The 20,200-nt window shown below is 47.9% G+C and overlaps 2 protein-coding genes across 10 annotated transcripts in view; both read left to right on the top strand.

Moving 5' to 3' along the window:
* Mpped2 (metallophosphoesterase domain containing 2) overlaps positions 1 to 2,475 on the top strand; it is a 149,070-nt gene extending 146,595 nt beyond the window's left edge. For 5 of the 9 annotated variants that reach the window (XM_033764055.1, XM_033764052.1, XM_033764051.1 and 2 more), the window contains one exon: positions 675 to 2,475. In XM_033764055.1, coding sequence (XP_033619946.1) covers positions 675 to 793 — 119 coding nt within the window. In that variant the 3' untranslated portion in view covers positions 794 to 2,475. The remainder of the gene's footprint in view (positions 1 to 674) is intronic. The other 4 variants (XM_010640423.3, XM_010640424.3, XM_010640422.3 and 1 more) reach the window with 1 other exon arrangement.
* Positions 2,476 to 2,575: 100 nt separating this feature from the next.
* Positions 2,576 to 5,314, top strand: LOC117286383. The gene is made up of 4 exons (XM_033764766.1): positions 2,576 to 2,629; positions 3,224 to 3,674; positions 4,046 to 4,201; positions 4,751 to 5,314. Exons 1-4 carry the CDS (start codon positions 2,576 to 2,578, stop codon positions 4,804 to 4,806), a joined length of 717 nt encoding a protein of 238 aa, XP_033620657.1. The 3' UTR covers positions 4,807 to 5,314.
* The last annotated feature ends 14,886 nt before the right edge of the window (positions 5,315 to 20,200 follow it).

Genomic DNA, 20,200 nt, shown 5'->3' on the forward strand with positions numbered 1-20,200 from the left:
AGCACATTAACAATTGCAAAAGGAGCACAGAGGTCCGGGGGAACTTCCTCCACTTCCTCCCAGTGGGCCACAGCCTGTCCACACTGCCGTGGGGGAGTCTGCATGACCAGTACCCAGGCAGCTCAGGAGGCTGCGCTCTGCTCTGCTGGTCCTGCGTGACATGCACACAGTCTGGGGTCTGTGCTTGTGCATAAAATGCAGCTCAGTGTGAAAGCCCGACGGTTCAGGCTCTGATCACGCCCATTTCACTCTTCTGAGGATTTGGAGCCGACTCCTGGGACAGGAGGCCAAACTTCTACCCTTTCCCAACTCCCACTCCATGCCACCGCATTTTCCTTCTCCCTGCCCAGCACACACCTCTTGTGTCTGTCCCTGAGCAGTTGCTCCTCTGGTCCCTAGGACTCAACAGTTACTACAGGGCTTTGAGATAAAAATGCATCTGAAAGAGGAGAGGGGAAAATGTTTCTTTACTCTCCCCTTAAAGAAATCCCAGCCTTGCCCTGATGAGTCTAGGTTTAAATAAGAAAAGAGAATCCCTCTTTGTTGGAGTGGAGAATTCACCAGTTAAACAAGACAGCAAAGTTGTGTGAGAGTGGTCGTGTCTGGGTGGGCGGGCCCCCTGGGCTTCTCCCTCCCGTGCACTCCCGCTGTGCTGTGACGCTGTCTCCTCGCAGGTTACGGCATCATGACCGATGGCTACACAACGTACATCAACGCGTCCACGTGTACGGTCAGCTTCCAGCCGACCAATCCTCCGATCATCTTTGACCTTCCCAACCCCCAGGGCTCCTGAACCTCCGGCCGCCCAGGACGAATGTGCAGAAACCTCCACAGACTGCCATGTTTCTCCTTATAAACTCACATTCTCTTACTTGTTTATTTCCAAATCCTGTGATTTCTTTTTGTAAACTGTTGGAACGAACAAGATGCTAGAGGTTGTGCTTCTTTCCCTTTTTCTCTTTTTAATGGGACCTCCATTTGAAACCAGAGAAGCATTGTAAATTTGTAAAATGACTTCTGTTTTCTCAAAGGCCATGCCATTGTAAATTGTTAGTGTTCGCCAAAGGACAGCCAAGCTTTCTTTTAAAAAGGTGATGAAAGTCTTATTTTAATATGCTTTAAGCTGGAAGAAAAAGGAAAAAAAAGGAACAGGTAGGCAGTGTTTTTAAAATCACACAGATTTGCACAACTTTAGAGTATTGTTTGAAGTATTTTATTTTTTAACGTGTTGTTGCTGTTGTCACTGTTGTTCTCCTGATAACGCTCCCTATGGCAGTTCCAGCCCTATTTAGAGCAACCTTCGCAGCGGAGTAGGCGGGAAGCCTTCCCACCCCGAAGCTCAGCTCGCGAAGGCTGTGGGGCCCAGGCCAAGGCGCCACCTTGTCGTCTGCAGGATGGTGAGGCTGCTGAGCTCTGGTTCGTGGTCATGCAAGGTCTCCGTGTCTGTTTGTTGCTTTTAAATTATTTTAGCTTTAAAAATATGGAAACAGAATCTGTCAAGAGCAAGGACTTCATGCAGTTGCTTTTTTAAATGAGCGTGCAGACTCCTGTTCGACATGGGTGTACATATATATATATAAGTATTTTTTGTGTATTATGACTAAGTTAGGAGTTTAATATTGCCAAGAGCAGTACAAGGGTGCTGTCTAGAAGCCCATCAGAGCCCCAAAGAACTGCTACGTCTCCTCCAAACTCAAGGTCTGAAAGAGCTTGAGTTAAATCTAGGTACAGTGACAAGCGTGTACAGATGTAAACGGATGTGAAGGAAGCCAGTGGATAAGGCTTAGTTGTCCTTTCTATTTAAATGCCCCGATCGTCTTCTTGCTTCCCCGTCCCCTCCCATTTTGCACTGTGTGTCGATGCAATCTTCACTAGCACAAATTATTGTCACTGATAGTCATTTCTGTTCTCCCATTGTAAATGCTGTTTGGGCTTTATTCTATTTTATGTTATCTCGACATCTAGGAAAGCAGTTGTTTCTTTAAATTTATTGTGATATTCTATATCTAGCAGCCTTTATATGCAAATAAAATTGCAAGATTTTTAAATCCGTGCTGTTTGGAAGGCTGGCTGGCTGCAGGATGCTGCTCTGCCCTGGGGAAGGGAGGGGATCTGTTCCTGGGAGACACTGCTAGTCCCTTCCAAGGAATCATAGTGAGTCACGTTTTTAGAAAATTCCAGTAAACGTTTTTACCCAGCATTCGCCGGCCAGGCTGGCAGGAGGATGGCTCGGGCGCTCCACGTGTCCTCCCTTCCTTCTCTCTGTCCCCGTAGTGCCTTAGATTTCAGAGGCCGCAGACTCCCTCTGGGCCACCGTAATGCCTGGAACATAGCTCAGGCTGCGTGCAGGACAGGGAACCCTGACCCTGGATTAGTCACCGCCCATTCTCATGGCCTGCACCTCCTCCCAGCACGACAGCCAGTGAGGTTCCCATCAGTCTCCATCCCTGTTTTCTGGGGGGATATTTTTGTTTTGTTTTTTAATGATGGCTACCAGTAAAGTGGAAGGGGGAACCTGTGTGCCTTTGTTGTTCGCCGGAGAACCACTGTGGTCCTGAGTCTGCACGGTAGGCCCATGTGGCTCCATGCTGGTGCCCTGTCCTCCTTCCTGCCTGTTGGGAATGCCTGGGTGCGGTCCCTTTGGGGCCAGCAGCATGTTCTAGGCCAGAATTCCAGCTCGCATTTATAGAGCAGCCTCCCGATCTGTCATGGATGTTAGCAGCATGAGTCTCGGGCACCACCCAGCCTGGAGTGGGCACTCGGGTCTGACACACTTGGGCTGAGGACAGAGAGGCCGTGACTGGGGGAGCTCAGCCCTGGAGGGAGGAGGGAGTTGCTTCAGGCCCCGTCCTGGGCATTGCAAGGAGCGTCACCCTCAGCAGGCTGTCGCACCAGGAGCCTCAGACCTCTGGAAAAGCAAGATTTCCCGGAATAGGTGGGTGGTCACACTGACAAGTGTGTGTGCACAGCCCTGGAGGGCTGCTCTGAACGCAATCTAATTGAGCTAAGCACTTTCTACAGTTGCTTGCCACTGCGGCGGGGCAGGGGGCGGCCAGGTCTGTAGAGCCTTGAGGGCAGACAGCTCAGGACAGAGATGCCTGCAGCCAGCCTGGCTGCCTTTCCATTCTCATAAACAGCCTCCGGGGGACCTGTAACAACCATCCAAAAGCCCAGCCCTTTCTCCATTGGGCCATACGGCAAGGCCATTCGAAAGAGCTCTTAGAAATCCAGCACTTTCTTTCCTTCCATCACCAGGCACTGTGCTGAGAAGGCTTCATTATTTGGTTTTTTAGTCATCACAAAATCTGGGCGGGGACACATCAGCCCCACTCTGTACATAGGGAAGTTAACCCCTAGCTCACACTCGGTTTCCTTGGGAACAAGGAAGGGTCAAAGTCACATCCAACAGCGTCCAGAGGCCACGCCCTTCTCATCACCAAGCCTCTGTACCGGGGACATTTACGCCTTCCCAGTGCTGGTAGACAAGGAGTGTGGCCCAGGATACATCCTGTCCCTCGGATGGAGCCTGGCACAGCGCCCCTTCACGGAGCTTTGCGACAACGCCCTGCCAGACCACACTGCCTCTCTGCCTGGTTGGCACAGTGCAGAGATCCTAGGCCCGGAGGACCCCTCTCTCTTGGTGCCACCCTGGACCGACCACAGGCACCGCGCCTGTGAGCTCACCTTCTCTGTGAGGGGCGGTGGATAAAGCTGTGTTCTGCGCGTGTGGTGATGATGCTGCGGCCAGCTCGCTGGTGGAGATCACGTCTGTGTTTAGCAAGCAGTGCTGTGGGCTCGCTCAGTGAGGTCACCTCCACTGTCCTGAGAGTCCCTGTGCAGGACTCCATGCCCTGACTCCTCCTCTGGGAGCGCCAGGGGGCTGTGGTGTGAGCGTGTGTTGTGCACGCCCTTGGGAACAGTTCACGGCCCCTTCAGGGGAACACAGAGAACCCAAGGGTGTTTAGATGGAGGAGCTGGGCTTCCTGGGCTGCAGATCACACTTGGCAGTCTCTAACGTCCGGGGAGGGGGGTCCTACTCTTTCAGTTGCCCAAGATGGTGCTGGTCTGAAGCCCCGAGGAGCGTCTCCACCCTCTGGAGGCCCCCTGTCCCTCTTCCCATCTCCCCTAGCTCTGCTCGTGCAGGTTCCCTGTATATTCGCTCATCATCTCCTTTTGGTCGCCCAAGAAGGCCTTGTGAGAGGTAGGTTACGGTTACGCAGCCGGGGCCCAGGGTTAAGCCTGCCTTCGCCTCTGTCCCAGGAATAAACACACACTGACCTGGGGCTCTGGGAAGGAGAAATGGACGCTGAGGCTTGGAGGTTGGTGGATTGCACAGAAAACACCTGCGGGGTCCCCAGAGAGTGGCTCCCCCTCGCAGGGAGCCGCGGTCCCACAGGGGCCTGTGCTGCCAGGTGCTATTTTTATTTCCCAGGTCCTGTCATGACTTAGCCCTGCTCTCCTGTCTTGTTTCACTATGAAGCAGAAGCCGTACGAATCTGGCCAGGCATTGGGGTGGGAAGGGAGGAGAACTAGGAGGGCCGGGAGGGGGAATGGTGACTGCTCTGTGGCTTCACGCGCGGCTCCAGGCCTCCAGGAGCCGGGCTCCCTCCCACACTCATGCGGTTGAGTGGCAGGACAGCTGAGCCCAGTCAGCTCTCCCTTCTTCCGGAAGTTTAGAAGTACTTTCCCCTCTCTTCTCTGAGTATTCACCTCACCATTCCTTGCTGTATCCTGCTTTTTCATGAAATAGAAAAATACACTGGCCCCAAAGACCCCGAGAAGCCTCACTCTTCGCTGTGCCCTTAGCCAGCTGCTGAGAGGCCCAGAGAGGGTCTGTGCACCACGGAGGTCACACAGCAAATGCAAGAGCTCCGCATTGGCATCTGGATACTTCCGCTCTCCAAATGGACACATTTCTGCTGGACATCCAGCCCCCCGTGGTGGGGGGGTCAGTCCTGGCAGGCAGAAAGGGATTCTGCAGTGGAGAACAAGCCGCCAGCATGGGAGGAAGAGAGCAGGTGACCTGAAAACCATCTCAGAGCTGGAGCGCCCCCTCCCCTTGCTGCTGCTGTAGGAGTGGCCTCTCTCCTCCAGCCGGCCGCCTGCAGCTTCCTCCTGCTGTGAGGAGATGCGCACCATACCCTTGCCCGCCAGCTCTTTGCTGTGCCCTTCACATCCGGTGGGTGTCAGGCCTGGAAGACCTGGGCTGTCAGAAACATCCCCAGCCTTGCAGTGGGCTGAGCTGCTCAGACGGCTGCTGTACTGCTCTGGTTCCGCCCTGCACACTGGGGCAACTCCTGTCTCACAACGGGTTGGTCAGTGTTGAGGCCTTTCACGCTGTCAGGTCTGCGGGAGGATTTCACTACTCTGTCAGCCCTGGAGCTGGACAGAAACGGAGCTCTGTAGACTCCTGGCTGTCATTAAACTGCCTGACAACATTCTCAGAGGGTTCGCCTCTCTCCTCCTTGTTTGCTTCCTGAATTAGGGATGCTTTACAAGACAAAACTTTGGAGGTAAAAAGGCTTGTTCCTGCCCGAGGGGATCTGTGTCTGGGTGGTGGGAGGGAGAGAGGGCCTCCATTAGGAATCGCGCACTGGCACTAAAAGCACCAGCAGACTAAACACAGCCTGCAGAAAGCTCCTGCATCCATCAGCTCCGCTCTGGCGAAGCCGAAGCCGGGTCACCAGGCGGTGCATCTGCACACGCTCAGAGGCTGCTTACCTCGGGAAAGGGCCTGTGGTTTCCTGCCCATTTCTGCCTTGACCTAATGAATGACCTTGGAGATCCGATGAGCTTTTCACTAGAAGCTCCCGAAATAGCAGATGACTTGGATTCCCAACGCTGCTTCTGTGCTTGGGCTCGGGCCTCGTGCTCGGAGACGGCTCTCTCGTTCTCACAGGAGCTCGTGTCCCAGAAGCCTCCCCAAACGGGTCCCCAGCACCACCAGAACCCTCTCCCTTGGCGTTGCCAAAGCTGCCCACACAGCCTTCCTGGTTGCCAGTCTGCCCTGAGCTCTGCAACCAGACACTGTGTCTTCTGTCTACATCCACAGTGTCCATGTCTGATGAAATGATTTCTGAACAAACGAATCAATGTCTGGGAAAAAAAAAAAAAAAAACAGCAGCTGGGTACATAGGAAAAATGGGCAAAACTCCACTACACAATGGAACCAACAAAACATTCACCCAAAACCATAAGCCCAGTGCTGCGCCAATTGTAAGACCCAGTGTGTGCAGTGTAAGGGTTTTGTGCCTTGATGGAGAGAGCAAGAGACTGACAGGAAGGGAAGTAGCAATAGGAAATTTCAACAACAGCTCAAGACAGCCGTAAAGGAAAGTGGGGTTCTGGGAATCACGGTTGCCCTGGTCACAGAAGTGAGTGCCACAGTTATGGAGGAGCTCAAGGTGGGCCTGACCGTCAGACACAGAGCTGGGTAAGAGTGTGGGGAGGTCCTCGAAAGCTCCATTCCAACAGGACAGAAGCCCGGGTGGCCCACGGCAGCTGCAAGTGTGTTGCGTAGCTGGTTTTTTCTCCTAATTTACTCCGTGGAGTGGTTTTCTCTATGGTAAGCTATTGACAGGACACACCCTCATGTCTCTGTGCATAGCCTGTGAGTGCTTTTGCAGGCATCCGTTGCAGACTTGATCACACATAAATGAGAGGAATGATTTATCCAAGGCCACCAGCAGCTCGTGATGTGGGATCTGAAACAGCTCTCTGGAAAGCACTGCCCCGCACACCCAAGGCTGCATGCTGCTCTCACCTGGCGCAGAGGGGTGACTGACCGGGGCTGCACTGGTCTCCCCCTGACGAGTGTTTCCTGGGGAGCTGGTCCGGGCACCATGGTGGTCTGCAGCTGCAGCTCCTCAATTTGAGAGCAGCACTTCCCTTGGCTGTGGTGATGAGAGTTGTATCATGGAGTGTGGAAATCACAGTCTCAGGCTCTGTTGCCGGAAGTGCACATTTGAACAAGCCGTGAGATTCAAGCACGTTTCCTTTTCTTGCTTCAAATTACCCTGCTTCCTTGACCTCCATCTCCCAAGCATCTAGCATCTGTCTCTCAGAATTTGGCATCATCGTCAGATCAAAATGGAACATAAGTAGGAACATCAAGGTATTCTCGCCTGGGGATGACTCTTTGAGAGGAGAAGGCAGATTGTGGCCTCTCTAGGAGGACCCGGTGCTGTCTTCAGTAGCAGAAGGGGCCACTGTGCTTAGATGTTCTTCCCCTTAGATGACAGTAAAAGGTTTGAATCATGGAGTGATGTGGAGATCCCCGGATGCTGAACACAAGCCCTTACCTTTGGTATTGATACATTGTGGCAAGATTTGAGGAACTATGTTTACCTCCCACATTCTTATCTCAAAAGGTTGAGAACTTGGAAGGTGTTATGGTTTAGTTCTGGATGTCCCTCAAAGCCTCCGGAGCTCACAGGTGGGGCTCTGAGAGGGGCCTGCATCAGGGGGTGTGCTGTTCAGCAGTGGATTCCTCCACTGAGTAGTTCTGAGCTAAGTGTGAGGTCGGGAGGCGGAGCCTTCGGGAGGTGGTCAGTGAGGGCGTGTCCAGAAGGGTCAGTCTCCCGCTTCCTCCCTGGATGGCTCTCTGCTTCCTGCTGCCCTGCTATGAGCTGTCTCTCCTCTCTGGTGCCTTTCTGCCAGGCCTTCCTGCCCTGGGGCCGGAAGACTAGACTGAAACCTCTACAAACCATGAGCCCAAATACGCTTTTCCTCCTTTAAATTGTGGCTGCTGAGTATTATGTCCCAGCAATGAGAAAGTAACAAAGACAGGTTTCTTCTGAAAACACTTGTGGAAATCAGCTGTGTAGTAACAAGAAAAATAATGATACCCATCACACAGTGTTTCCACTGCCTACCTCAGTAATACTTACTCTAATATACAAGAAACTAGCCATCTGCTTTGACTATATTTCTGAGTGCTGATGAGATTGAAATAAGGTATATAAGAGACAAGAACTGTTTTGTGTTGTTTTGTAAAGGGCTGAATAACCTAGATAAAAAATCCGGAGCTAATCCTCCACTCACTACCGGTGGGGAGAAATATGTTGTTTTCCACATCTTTTCTAAGAAGAATCACAAACTATGGCCGGAGACAGAAAAAGTATTAGTAAATTCCTTTAAGAATATTTGATGATAAATATGTTTTTTTGTAAAAAGCCATGTACATGAAGTGATTGGCCTGGAGCTCTTGCAGTTCAGAGGGAATGTCTGTAAGCCACCGTGCTGGCTACTGCTCAGCCTTGGAAACTAACACGTTAGCCCCTTTAAAGTGTTGGCAGGGTGTGTCTCCGAAACAGGTGAATGAGCACACCCTCTAGTCCTCCAATATCCGGGACTTTCCTGATTAATATTAACATCGTCGCATACACAGCACACATCAAGGACATCGAGAATAGCACACATCTTCCACAGGCCCGGTCCACGAGCACCCTAAAGGGTTAGAAAGCTGTATCCCATTTCCTCCTAAGAAGGCAGTCAACAAACTCTCCACAAATATACTGTGTCATTTGCTGTAACTACCATTAAAGACATAAGTATAAATTCAAGACTAATATTTCTTCCTTAGGGTTAGGGTTTCAAGTCAACCTTCTTTATAGTCAGGCCGGTAGCAAAACCTCTATGTGCGAGTGTGTGTGTGTGTGTGTGTGTGTGTGTGTGTGTGTGTGTGTACCTCTTAATTATAAACATCCGTTTAATAACAATATCAATATCCACTCACTTTTTCTGTCTGTTCTGCTTAAAAAGCAGTTTCCCTTTCTTAAATTAGTTTTATTGGTACATTTAAGGTATGCAATGTAATGGCATTCATCATTGGAAATTTGCACCTTTCCATAATCCATCTTGGTTCTTATTTTTCCCCACTCCCCTGCCCTCCCTTCACCCCCTCCACTCCTCCCTACCTACACAGACTTTCTTTCCATTTTTTTCTTTTTCTCACATTAATTCCATCCCCATCCTCCCCCCCCACTTCCTCTTAGCACATTTTCTTCCTTTTTCACATTGCCCATTATACCTTTTAGTCCTTATTTATGCTCTCAATTTCTCACAGTAGAGAAACTAAAAAAGCAGTTTCTTGAAGGTTATGGTTTCTGTCCATAGTTGATATCCACAACTTAGGCCCTTTAGCTTTTATTTCAGCCACTTTATGTATTTAGCTTCTCTATGAGCTTTTCTGTTCCCATAAAATGTCCCTAATTTTCGCTCATTGTCCATTTACATGTGAATAAATATGTTAAACTGTTCATAAAATAATAAAACAATTCTAATGATAAATGCAAATTTACTTTTACAAAGACAAGAAAGACTGCATCACAGTCTACCCTGGGTAAAGCAGCCAGCATTCCAGAGCCAGAGATTTGATAAAAGACCAATTAAAAGAATGGGAAGAAATGATTGCTGGAATAAAGAATTTAAGTTCCTTGCGATGGGAGTCTAATTTCTGGAGGAAAGAAAAAGCATATGATTTTCCTTACCTTTGTAATTCAGCAGCTCTTAGGCTAATAAATTAGAGTGAGCGGTTTGTCTGAGACATGGAGAAAATTGGATACAGTGTGAAGAATTAGCAGCGGTGGTAATGAGAAAATGGTAATTGTGTACGTCCTGGGCTTGGAGGTACTATGCAGGGTGATTAGGTCTTTATAAAGTTGTTTATTTTCCCCAAAAATAGTTGATTTTTAATGTTTCCATATCCTGACAAGGTCAAAGTGAACAATCTCTGCTTTGTCACACTGTGTTTTGGAGTAAGAGTGGGAGGGCGGATGAAATCTCTGCAGAGGAGTCGGAGCCGGAGTCCGTCATCCTTGTGCACATCACTGGCGGGAGGTCTATCACAAACAGCTCTTTCTAAGACATGTGGTGACAGTCCTCACCTTCACCACACAGGTCCCATGGCTCTCAAATTAAAACGCCATTTATAACTAACTGCAATGAACCTGGACCCACATGAAGAGAAGGGGAGCCCTTAGCCCTTCCTTGGCAAGTTAACTCTTTCCAATCTGTACACACCAATGCGTACTCTTTGGCTGATGTGCGTTTGCACATTTGTGCGTCCCTGGAATTCTCTCTGATATTACAGAAAGCTTAAAGCATCTCTCTTGTAGTTGGATGATATTTGATTACTGTTACATTTCCCTTGCCTTGAGATGGCTGCCACCTGGAAGAGCTGGACTAGCAGCCTCCAAAACACAGCTTCTCCCAGCACAGGACCGGCTTCTCTTCCCACCCTGCCTCTTCTCCCACCAAAAGAGTAACTTGATACTTGTTACCTCCTAACAGCTGGTGATGTCACAGCTCCCCCAGTCCCTAACCACTACATCACTGAACCCCACCCCACTCCTATAAAAGAAGCTCCCTGTTCTGCCATGTTGCTTTTCCTCTCCTTTGCTTAGAGATCCTCCCCATAAGGAAACCTTGTTATGGTCCTGGTCTGGTCCTGGTTTTCAGCTCTTCTTACCTAACAATTATGAGGAATCAAAAATACTAACAAGTGTAAGGAAAGAAAGAACCAAGAATCTCCAGGCACCTCACACCCTCATGTAGCCTCAGCCCATGGAATTTCTGTTCGAAACATCTGATCATCTGAACGGATTAGTGAAATTCACCTGAGCGGCTCTTTCCACTACGTAATTGCTACCCTCTGGTCATGTGACAGTGTCGGGGGGACCTGATGCCACCCCTCCTTGGGCATGAATGGGGTGGGTTGAGTTCCGTTCAGAGTACTGTGTTAACAATACACTTGCTGAGCATGAGCCTCACAATATGACTCATTATTCTTGCTCCCACCTCCAACAGTTTCAGCCCTGCCACCTAATAATGGTCATCAGTATGCCTGGGGATCCTTAAAGAATATCAGTAAGTTGAAGAGCCGCTGTTTCTGCTACAGAAGGGGAAAAGCTGCAGTAATGCACAGCCCTTGATCTACTGATGAGAATCACTGGTAGTATAATCATCATCAGGGGTAATGTCTTACTACTGCATTTCCTACAATTTTGAGAAATGAATTGATCAAAACTGAAGGCGTGCATCGTCACCCTAAGCAGTGGCCCATCTCTTACGAGATGTTTGCCCCGTCCACACCAAGGACCCATCGAGGACTAACTTGTAGTCACATGGTCCAGCCGGTCACAGTGCACAGCTGGAAAGGGGGACCTGACGGTGTGAGGACGATGGCTGTGCACAAGTCACATCTGCAATGTCATGTTTGAAGCAGGATTTAAAGTCAGTCAGGAAAGCTTGGTGCAGGGCAGGGCTCACTGTGCACCAGCTGTGAGATATTGACCGAATTCCTTTGTCTCTTGGAGTCTGGACTCCTTAGTAAAATGAGAGTAGTAACACAACTGATCCCACAGGGACATAGAAAGAAGATAGAAGGAAAATGGGTGCAGAGCTCAGCATGGTGCAGTGGCCCGTGCCACCTGCCATGAAGTCATTTGCACACTTTTTTATGGATGTCGGTGAGTTTGTCAATGGCCTGATCGACTTTCTGCAGTTAGTGCGATACCTATGACAGAACATCATGGTTACTGCATCCAAGACGAAGCAATTCGGGTCTAATATTACAATTCCAACCCGTAACCATTAGTCGAACGTAAGGACAGGACAAACAGATTTTTAAATACGTAAGAACTACAAAAAGCCTTACCACCTATATGTTCTGTGTGAGAAAGTTGCTAGAGGAGAGGAGAGGCCTAAGCAAACAAGGTAACAGAATCCAAAGTGAAGAACAAACCAGCATCTAAGAAACAGTGGCTGATAAGCACAGCCCAGAAGATAGGAAAGAAAGAGGGAGAGGGGGCTCCTTTGTGACATTTGAAATATTCTTTTTTGAGGATTTTGCTTTCATATGTCTCAGCATAATCACATTATTTGACCTTATAGAGAGTAATACTGCGTAGGCATTCTCAATACTGAAAAGACGTTCAATATTAGCATTTGCATACAAAGCACCAAATACAATTATAAGACAAAATAGAAATGTTAACATGACAATAAAAATAAAGCTAAAAGAGGAAGGCTGGAAGAATAGAAACATATGACTAGGCATATGAATTACCTTATCTCCGTGGTGCGGAGTAAAGAGTTACTGCCTCATGGACATATCCAGGAAGAGAGGTGTTAAGTATACCATCTAAATTTTAACTGCTCCGAAAGTACATTCTCTAGCCTTGGAAAAAGGAATGGGAAAATTAGACTTTGCCTTCCTAACCTTTCCTGTGCTCTTGAAATTCTGCTTTGCATGTGTGCGCATGAACTACTTTGATTGTAAAATAACCAGAAAAGATAGTTCAACCAGTGATTGAGGAGGTGATAACTCAGTTGTGGACAGGCAAATCACGATGTTAGGGAAGAAGGAACAGAAGCCGATCGGATGGAGGAAGATGTGGCTGAGTTTTCAAGCAACCTTGGGTTTTCGTTGGATAAATTTGACCTCTTCCTCCATCTCCTTGTTTTGTTGAGCTGAAATTCACAATTAGAAAGCACATATTCCAGACCAGCTCCCCAGAGCAAATCACCAGCTATATGCAAGATGTAAATTTATAGCAACCGTAAAATACATACTTATGCCTGAGCATTAAGAATAAGCAGGGTAGAGGATAAGAAATTTAAGACAAATTTCAGGTACACACAGCCCTCTGATGAAGGCTGGAATGGGAATATTCCTAGAGCTAATATTTGCTGCCTCTGCAGGCTGGAATCGGTGCAGGTGGGGCATCTGAAGGCTTCCGAGGGGCCAAATTGCAAGGTTGGATTATCCATGTAGGAACAACTTTCCTTTGTGCCCCTGCACAGGAAGGAAGAGGACAGAATCACTCACGTAGTCCCCATGGTTGTAAACAGAACAAGCCCACGGTTGCAGACTAGGCCGGAGATCTGCAATGCAAGCCCTGCTAGAATGTGCTGGTCCTTAAGAAGTATGCGTCTCGCTATGATAAATATAGCCACTGGGGAATGGAAATATAAGAATCAGTTAGGTCAGAGATCAGGAAATTTATGGCAAAGATCTGAGGTTACAGTATAGAGTGTTTGTCCAGGTCCTGTAAATCTTGAGGTGATATTAATACCCCTGTGAGCACGTGTGTACAGCATTTCTGAAAAGATTGATGGTCAAGGCCAGTTCCCAGGAAAGACAAGTGGGTAATTGGCATTTAATTAATGAGAAGAAGTTGCATTAAATGAAAGACTTATAATCCTTGATTATTTATCTTCGTGGAGCCAGTGTGACAACCTCCTCTTAGATTATTAACTCGGTACTGTGACATGAAGAAGCTGAACAAAACCGTCTGTGCAGACTGTGAAGCTCAGAGTCCAGCTGCATCTCCACCCTGGGTTGAAAGATCCTTGGGAAGCACAGGAGGGCTCTTGCTGTTCACGTGATGTTTAAATGAAATCCAGCCCAGCACTGCAGGTGCTCAGGAGCCTTCTCCACTTGCTGAAAACCCGAAGAGCTGACGGGAATCACTGTGCAGTAGGAAGGGTGTGTTTCAAGGTACCGTGGAGCACCCAGGATGAGCACTTGCTCTGGCTCGTGTTTACTCTGCCCTCCCTTGAGCGTTCTCCGACAATTCTCTGGAGTTCAGTTCTCTTACCTTCAGCAGTGAGAACGCAGTAACCACCTGGAATGCGTTAGTTTTAAATTTAGAGTGCTGCAAATCCCCCTGGTCCATTGCCAGCCACACAGACAGTGCATGATAAGAGCACTGCATCCTTCACCTTCTCCTGCGTCTGTGGCACAGAGCGAGAGTATTTACAAAAGGGCTGCAGGAAAAAGTTGGAAGAGTCGCAGTAGCTGTTTGTAACAATTCTCACTACGTTGTCGCATCGGTCCAGTGTTACATCGGTCCTGGTGTTGGCTAGTGGACAGACACAGGAGGCAGTGGGACAGGACACAGTGCAGGAAAGGGGGTGCCGACTTCTTGGAAAAGTGCAAATGATGCTTTTCAAGGAGAAACTTGTCTTTTCAACAAACTTTGACCCAAACCACATGACTTATACAAAACTTAACTTGAAAGGGATCATCAATTGAAGTGTCAAGCATTCATCTCAAAATCATTGAGGGAAAACCATAGGAAAAAATACTAGAACCTAAAATGAGGCCGAAAGTCCTTACAGATGGCCGTGAAACACCATCCATAGAAGAGAAAATTGTAATGTTGGACTTTATTGAAATTAAAAAGTTGCTATATCGAAGACATTGCTTAGAAAGGAAAAAGTCAAGGTATGAACTGGAAGAAAAGATTAGCGAATAAGCATTTTAGCAAAGAGAATTGATGGATGGTGAATAAACATGAAATACTCAACCTCAGAAGTTCTCGGAGAATTGCAAATTAAAACCACCCCCTTCCTATTAAAGTGGCTAAAAACTAAAACTAAGTGCAAAAAAGGAAACTTAGACACCACCAAGTGCTAGGAGGCATGTGGAGCAACTAGAATTCTCGTGTGTAACTGATAGGAGGGAAAAAGGGTACAGCTGCGCAGAGAAGAGTTTAGTGATTTCTTATGAATTTAAATGTACGTTTACCACATGGTTCAACAACTAATGCTGGGTATTTATGCCAGGGAAATGATGACTTAAAAGAAATAAAGGGTTTAAAAAATGATTCCATCAAGAAGTTTCCAACTGAAATAACCAAGACCTAAGATTCTAGAAGCCTGGGATTCTTCTGGAAGTGTAATTTACTCATTTGTTCCATATTAGACAAATTTTGCTGAGCCCCTTCTATGTGCCACCCTTGTCTTAGGTGCAAATGACAAAGTACTTAAACATGATTAAACCTCATGGTGCTCACGTTATAAATAATAACTCCAATGGGCAAGCAGGACAGGTAGGGGCACACAGCTCCCTCTGCTCGTGCATGTGCCGTCTTCCCTGCGAATGCCCTCCCAAAACACACAGAGGTGTGATTTACCCATTTTCTAGGCATCCCCTCACCGGTCAAATTGACAACCAAAATCAACCTCCACAAAAACTACCCAGACTATCCCTGTAGCAGGAGGGATTGTTTTTCTCTGACAAAAATCTCTTACCAAGGCCAGGCTAGCTCTAAAATGGCCACAAGTAGGAGGCAGGTGTTACTGCTACAGGATAAAGCCAAAGTCACCACCTGAGGACCAGAGAGGTGGCAGCCAGGATGCACAGGGTAGGAATCACTGGGACATGGACAGGAAGCTGGGGGCTGAGGCCTGGGGACTGTGGGTTTGGGGACAAGGCACAGGATCTGCGTTAGGATGAAGGAGACGTGCAGACCAATGTGATCTCCAGATGGGCTGCCATGGGAGGTGCCCACGCAGAAGGGGCCTGGGCGGCGGGGGCACAGGGCAGACAAGGGCCAAGCCAATCCAGCGCGGGCCCACCCAGTGCCCATGGTGAGACGCTGCCTGACGAGATGGCATGGACTCAAGTGGACGCTCCAGGCCTGCTCTACTTGCCCCAGACTCTGCCCTGCCCTGATGCTGGCTCCAGGCTAGGACTGGAGTCTATCTCGAAGGGAACCAACCACTCAGTGCAGGAAACCCCCTGCCATCTGTGTGTCTACTCCCAGACCACACCCTGGGCCGAGCTCCGAAGCCTGGAGTGGATCTGTCCCCTTTAAGTGCCTCTAGTCAGGAGGAACTGGCTTCCTGCCAGCTTGGAAAAGTAGGGCAGGAGACATTTAGAGCCCTGTTTGAAAACTGTCATTTTTCCCAGCGACCTCAGATGGGGTGATTAATCAAGAGGCCATTCCGGAGCAAAGCCATCTTCTTTACCTCCTGAAATCTCCCAGGTTAAGTTGTATTTTAAGCCCAGGCTTATTTTTAGACAAGTGTCTGGCTGTCACCTAACCCTATGTTAAAGCAATTATTGTCCTCGGGGGTCACCCAGAGTTCAGGAGAGCTGGAGCCCGCACAGCCCTTGCTATTAATGGGGTAAGTAAGCGGCGGTGCAGGGCTGTTCCTTAAAGAGACAGGCGGCAGGGACTGCCACCGGGGCGAAACACGCTCGTCCTGTTCAGAGAGAGGAGGCTCGTGCCTTCTGTAGCTTTGAGCAAAGATCCTGAAACCCAACAAACAAAAGCAGACTTCTGGCGCAAAGTCTGTCATTGTCAGCCGGTGCTCAGAGGAAGGTGTTGAATTCATCAGAACTCTAGGCTTGCACAAGTAGTGGAAGGAAATCAGCATACTCGGAAAGCTGACTGTCCAGAGGGTGCTTTATGTGAGCTGCCCTTCTCACGCCTGTGCCCTGGAGGGTTGTGGCGTGCTAGCAGAACGTGTGTGCTGGACGAGAGGCACCGAGGTGCGGGTAAGTGATCTGCTCGTGATTAAGCACTTAGCGTCTGGGTTAGAACCCAACTTGGTTCAACTGTAAGACAGGAACCCTTTTCACCCTAGACCCTAGACCACATTCACTGAAAACCCAAAGGCGGATTTCCAAGGTTAACTGAGGGGCTGCCTATGTCAGTATTAGGGTCTGTGTGTATGAGACATGACGAGACACGACACTCACCCCAGACCGTTCTTCTCAGCTCCGCTTCTGCACTGATTAGAAAATGGTGAGGACTCGTACTTCATCCGTAACTGAGTCAGAATGGCACAACATCATTGAATACATGCCAAACCCACTCTGCCATGAAGACATTTTAAAACACATCCCGTTTTACACCCACAGTCTAACTCCTGTCTCACTCAGGACCGTTGCTCCCCGCACCCCCACCTAGTAGAGCTGGGCGCCTGTCCCAGATATCCCTGGACCCTGAAGACGGACCTGCGGTCACTTCTGAACTGCAGGGTGCCTGAGCAGTGCAGGGTGCAGGGAAGATGGCCGTGCAAGGCCAGTCGCTCAGCCTTTGTGTCTCTGGCCACTCATTCGTCCCCTGAGAAGCCCCTTTATGAAGGAGGTGGAAGCCAAAGCCTGGGATTTGGGAACCGTGCCTGCCTTCTTTGGAGGAGATGGACATTCCCTTCTCCTTGCCTCTAGAATCTGCAGTCCATCTATAGCATGGGTGTGGGACACGAAGACTACAGGTTTCTCCCATCTCATGGGCCAGACTCCTTTGCGTGTAAGTTGCCTCTTCTCTGTCTGGAGTTAGAGTCTGTTTCTTTTTCCCCTAGAATTTGGGCTGGACATGTGAATCGCTTTGATCAGTTCACTTCCGCCATCTTGGAATGCTGCCCCGAGAGCACCATAATGGAAAATCTCATCTATGGACGGCGAGAGGCCCTGTGGAAGGGAAGTGAGTGGCCCCAGCCAACCTTCCAACCAAAGGCAACTGTTTGGATGAACCCAGGTGAAACTAGCAGAGCAACCTCAGAGCCAAACCACAGAACTATGGCAAATCACCAGTTGAGGTTTTAAGTCGCTGTATTTTGGGGTGGGTTGCTTCACAGCAGCAGCTGACGGAAGCAATATTCTTTGAAGTTCAGAGCAGTGTAAGGGTGCCCCCTCTGCTGACACACTTCTGAGGCTGCCACGATACAATGAGAAGCAGCGATCATTTCAGAACCCGGCATCAATGCCATCAGCTCCTCCCAGGACCAGGATGGTTTCAGCTCTGTTAGCTTGGCAGGCACCCAGATGCTTGGACTGGCAACATTTGGGACCCAGAAAAATTCTGTTCAGGCCTTTCAGTACATTATTTTAAAGTTGATAACTTAATTTATAAATAATTAGTTGAATGTCTGTGAAATGCAGTAAAATGCCAACTAGTTGCCTGCATTTGAACACTTCAAACAAAATGGATCATTGTGTATGCATCAGTGATAAAGGAGATTTTCCCAAAAGGGAGGTGATCCAGGCCCATGAGGATGTTTTGTGGCTCTGGACATTTTGGGCTGATGGACCTAGGAACTTTGTATTTGGCCATTACATTCTTCTCTGATTCCCCAAATTCTTGGTGTGTCTTATTATACTTTCCTCAGGGTAAAAATTGGTTGTGGGTTCCCATAACCAAGTGTGCTCAAGCTACCAAAGTCATGTTCTGATAAGACAGACATTTGTCCCAGCCTCTTAGAGGCTCCCTGAGCTAGAGTCAAGGCAGCTACATTCAGCAAAAGGACCTGTAGACAAACAATAGTATTCCAGAGAAGCAGAGGATTGTGGGAGCACAGTGCATGATGGGATAGGCAAATGAAGCCAGTAAGCATGACTGAGATTTTTTTTTGGCTAATTGAGATTTATTTTAAACCTGAATCCCACCTGAAGAAAGGATATGAAAAGTATCTGAACTTCTGCTTATTTGAATCACACCAGAGCCACACTTTTTGATGAAAATATTGAAGTAAAACTGGCACTATCACTTAGCAGGGCAATAACAAAGAACTCTTATTCCCATTGCTCTCAGAGGACAGACAGTCCGAAGGGCACCATTGCTAATCTGAGGATCCATCATTTCTGCCCACATGGAGCTCTCTGCTTGGTTCTACAGGTAGCTGTGCAGTATTTTCCCCCATGTTCTATCTTTGTTTGTTTGTTTGTTTTTTTCCTCATTGAGCTTATTGGTACATTTTAGGTATACAGTATAGTTACATTCATTATTGGGATCTTGTACCTTTACATGACAGGTCTTGGTTCTCATTTTTTTCCCTTGTCCCTGCCTTCCCTTCACTCCTCCTCCCTCCCCCTTTACAAACACTTCATTTCCATTTTTTTCATTTTCTCATATTTTTTCTTTCCCCTTATTCCCTTTCCCCTACCCTTCCCACCTTCCCTACACCTTTCTTCCTATTTCACATTGTCCATTATATCATTAGGTTCTTATGTACGATTATAGTTTATTCACACCAGAGAAACTATTGAACTATTTGGTATTTACACATGTGACTTATTTATTTCACTTAGGAATATATCCTCAATATGCATCCATTTTCCTATAAATGAATCTAATTTCTCATTCTTTATGGCTGAGTAATATTCCATTTTATAGAAAAACCACATCTTCTTTATCCAGTTTCCAACTGATGGGCAAATGGGCTGTTTCCAAGTTTTAGTTATTACAAACTGTGCCACTATAAACATAGGTGCACATATATCTCTGTGATATGTTACTTTTAATTCTTTTGGAAAGATACCCAGCAGAGGAATAGCTGGGTCAAATGGAACCTCTAGTCCCAGCTCTTTGAGGTATCTCCATATTGATTTCCATAGTGGTTGTACCAGTCTGTTCTCCCACCAAAATGGAGAAGGGTTCCTTTCTCCCCACAGCACTGCCAACATTTGTTGTTGTGTGATTTCTTGATAGCAGCCATTCTTTGTGGGGTGAGGTGGAATCTCAGTGTTGTCTTCATCTGCATCTCTTGAATGACCAGTGATGTGGAACATTTTTTCATATATTTACTTGCTGTTTTTACTTCTTTGTCTGAGAAATGTCTGTTCATTTCAGATGCCTGTTTTTGAATTGGGTCTTTATATTTGGCCCATGTTCTATCTTTTGCTTAGGGAAAGATGCCCAGCCTTAATTAAGTTTTCCCAAATCCACTCTAAGTGCCTCAGGGCTCTGTAGGAGAAGGTGTCAGCTTTCCTTACTAGAAGACACTAGGATCATGGACCAAACTCATGAATCACTTCTCCAAGACAACTTCTGGGTAGATGGGGCCAGTTAAGAGCCAAGACTGCACTTAAATTAATCTTGTGCCGTGGGTCCCCTGGAGAGGGGGTGAGAAGTTGTTTATGGGATTGGGGAAGCAATCAATACTCCTTCGGAGAGGGAACCAAATAATTTAAGTCACTGTCATCAGAAGGAGGGCAGATCTCCTGGAAAGGTCATTCTATGAGTGTTTAAAGAGGGAGGGAGGAGAGGAAGAAGAGAAAAGAAGGAATATAACAAGTGGATTTTTGTCCTAAACATAACAATTAGGAAAGGCCAATTCACTACTCCTGGTAACCGACATTTGTTAAATGCTGTTTTGGTTTCTCACTGTTTGCAGTTCACACTGGAGCAGATAGTGAGTCCTGCCCAGCATCTTCCACGTTTCTCACCCATTGTTTTCTCACTAACTGTAGCTAACAAATCCTTCCTGCTGCCTCAAATGTTCTTCCACACCGAGGGCCTCAGGACACATGCGTGCTGTGTGCATCGTGGAGGCCTCAGGCAGATGCCACTGTTGTAGGTAACGTCTGGGAGGAGGAGGCGGGGGAGTGGGGAAGGAGGAAGAGGAAGAAGAAGAAGAGGAAGAGGAAGAGGAAGAGGAAGAGGAGGAAGAGGGGGGGAGG

This window comes from Fukomys damarensis, unplaced genomic scaffold (assembly GCF_012274545.1).
Source record: "Fukomys damarensis isolate Sample0158 unplaced genomic scaffold, DMR_v1.0_HiC HiC_scaffold_16, whole genome shotgun sequence".
Lineage (NCBI taxonomy): Eukaryota > Metazoa > Chordata > Mammalia > Rodentia > Bathyergidae > Fukomys > Fukomys damarensis.

Coding starts and splice junctions, on each gene's coding strand:
- LOC117286383 (XM_033764766.1), top strand. CDS start 2,576: ATGTGGCTCCATGCTGGTGCCCTGTCCTCCTTCCTGCCTGTTGGGAAT. Junction 3,675..4,045: donor CGACCACAGGCACCGCGCCT/GTGAGCTCACCT, acceptor CTACTCTTTCAG/TTGCCCAAGATGGTGCTGGT. Junction 4,202..4,750: donor CCAAGAAGGCCTTGTGAGAG/GTAGGTTACGGT, acceptor TTCATGAAATAG/AAAAATACACTGGCCCCAAA.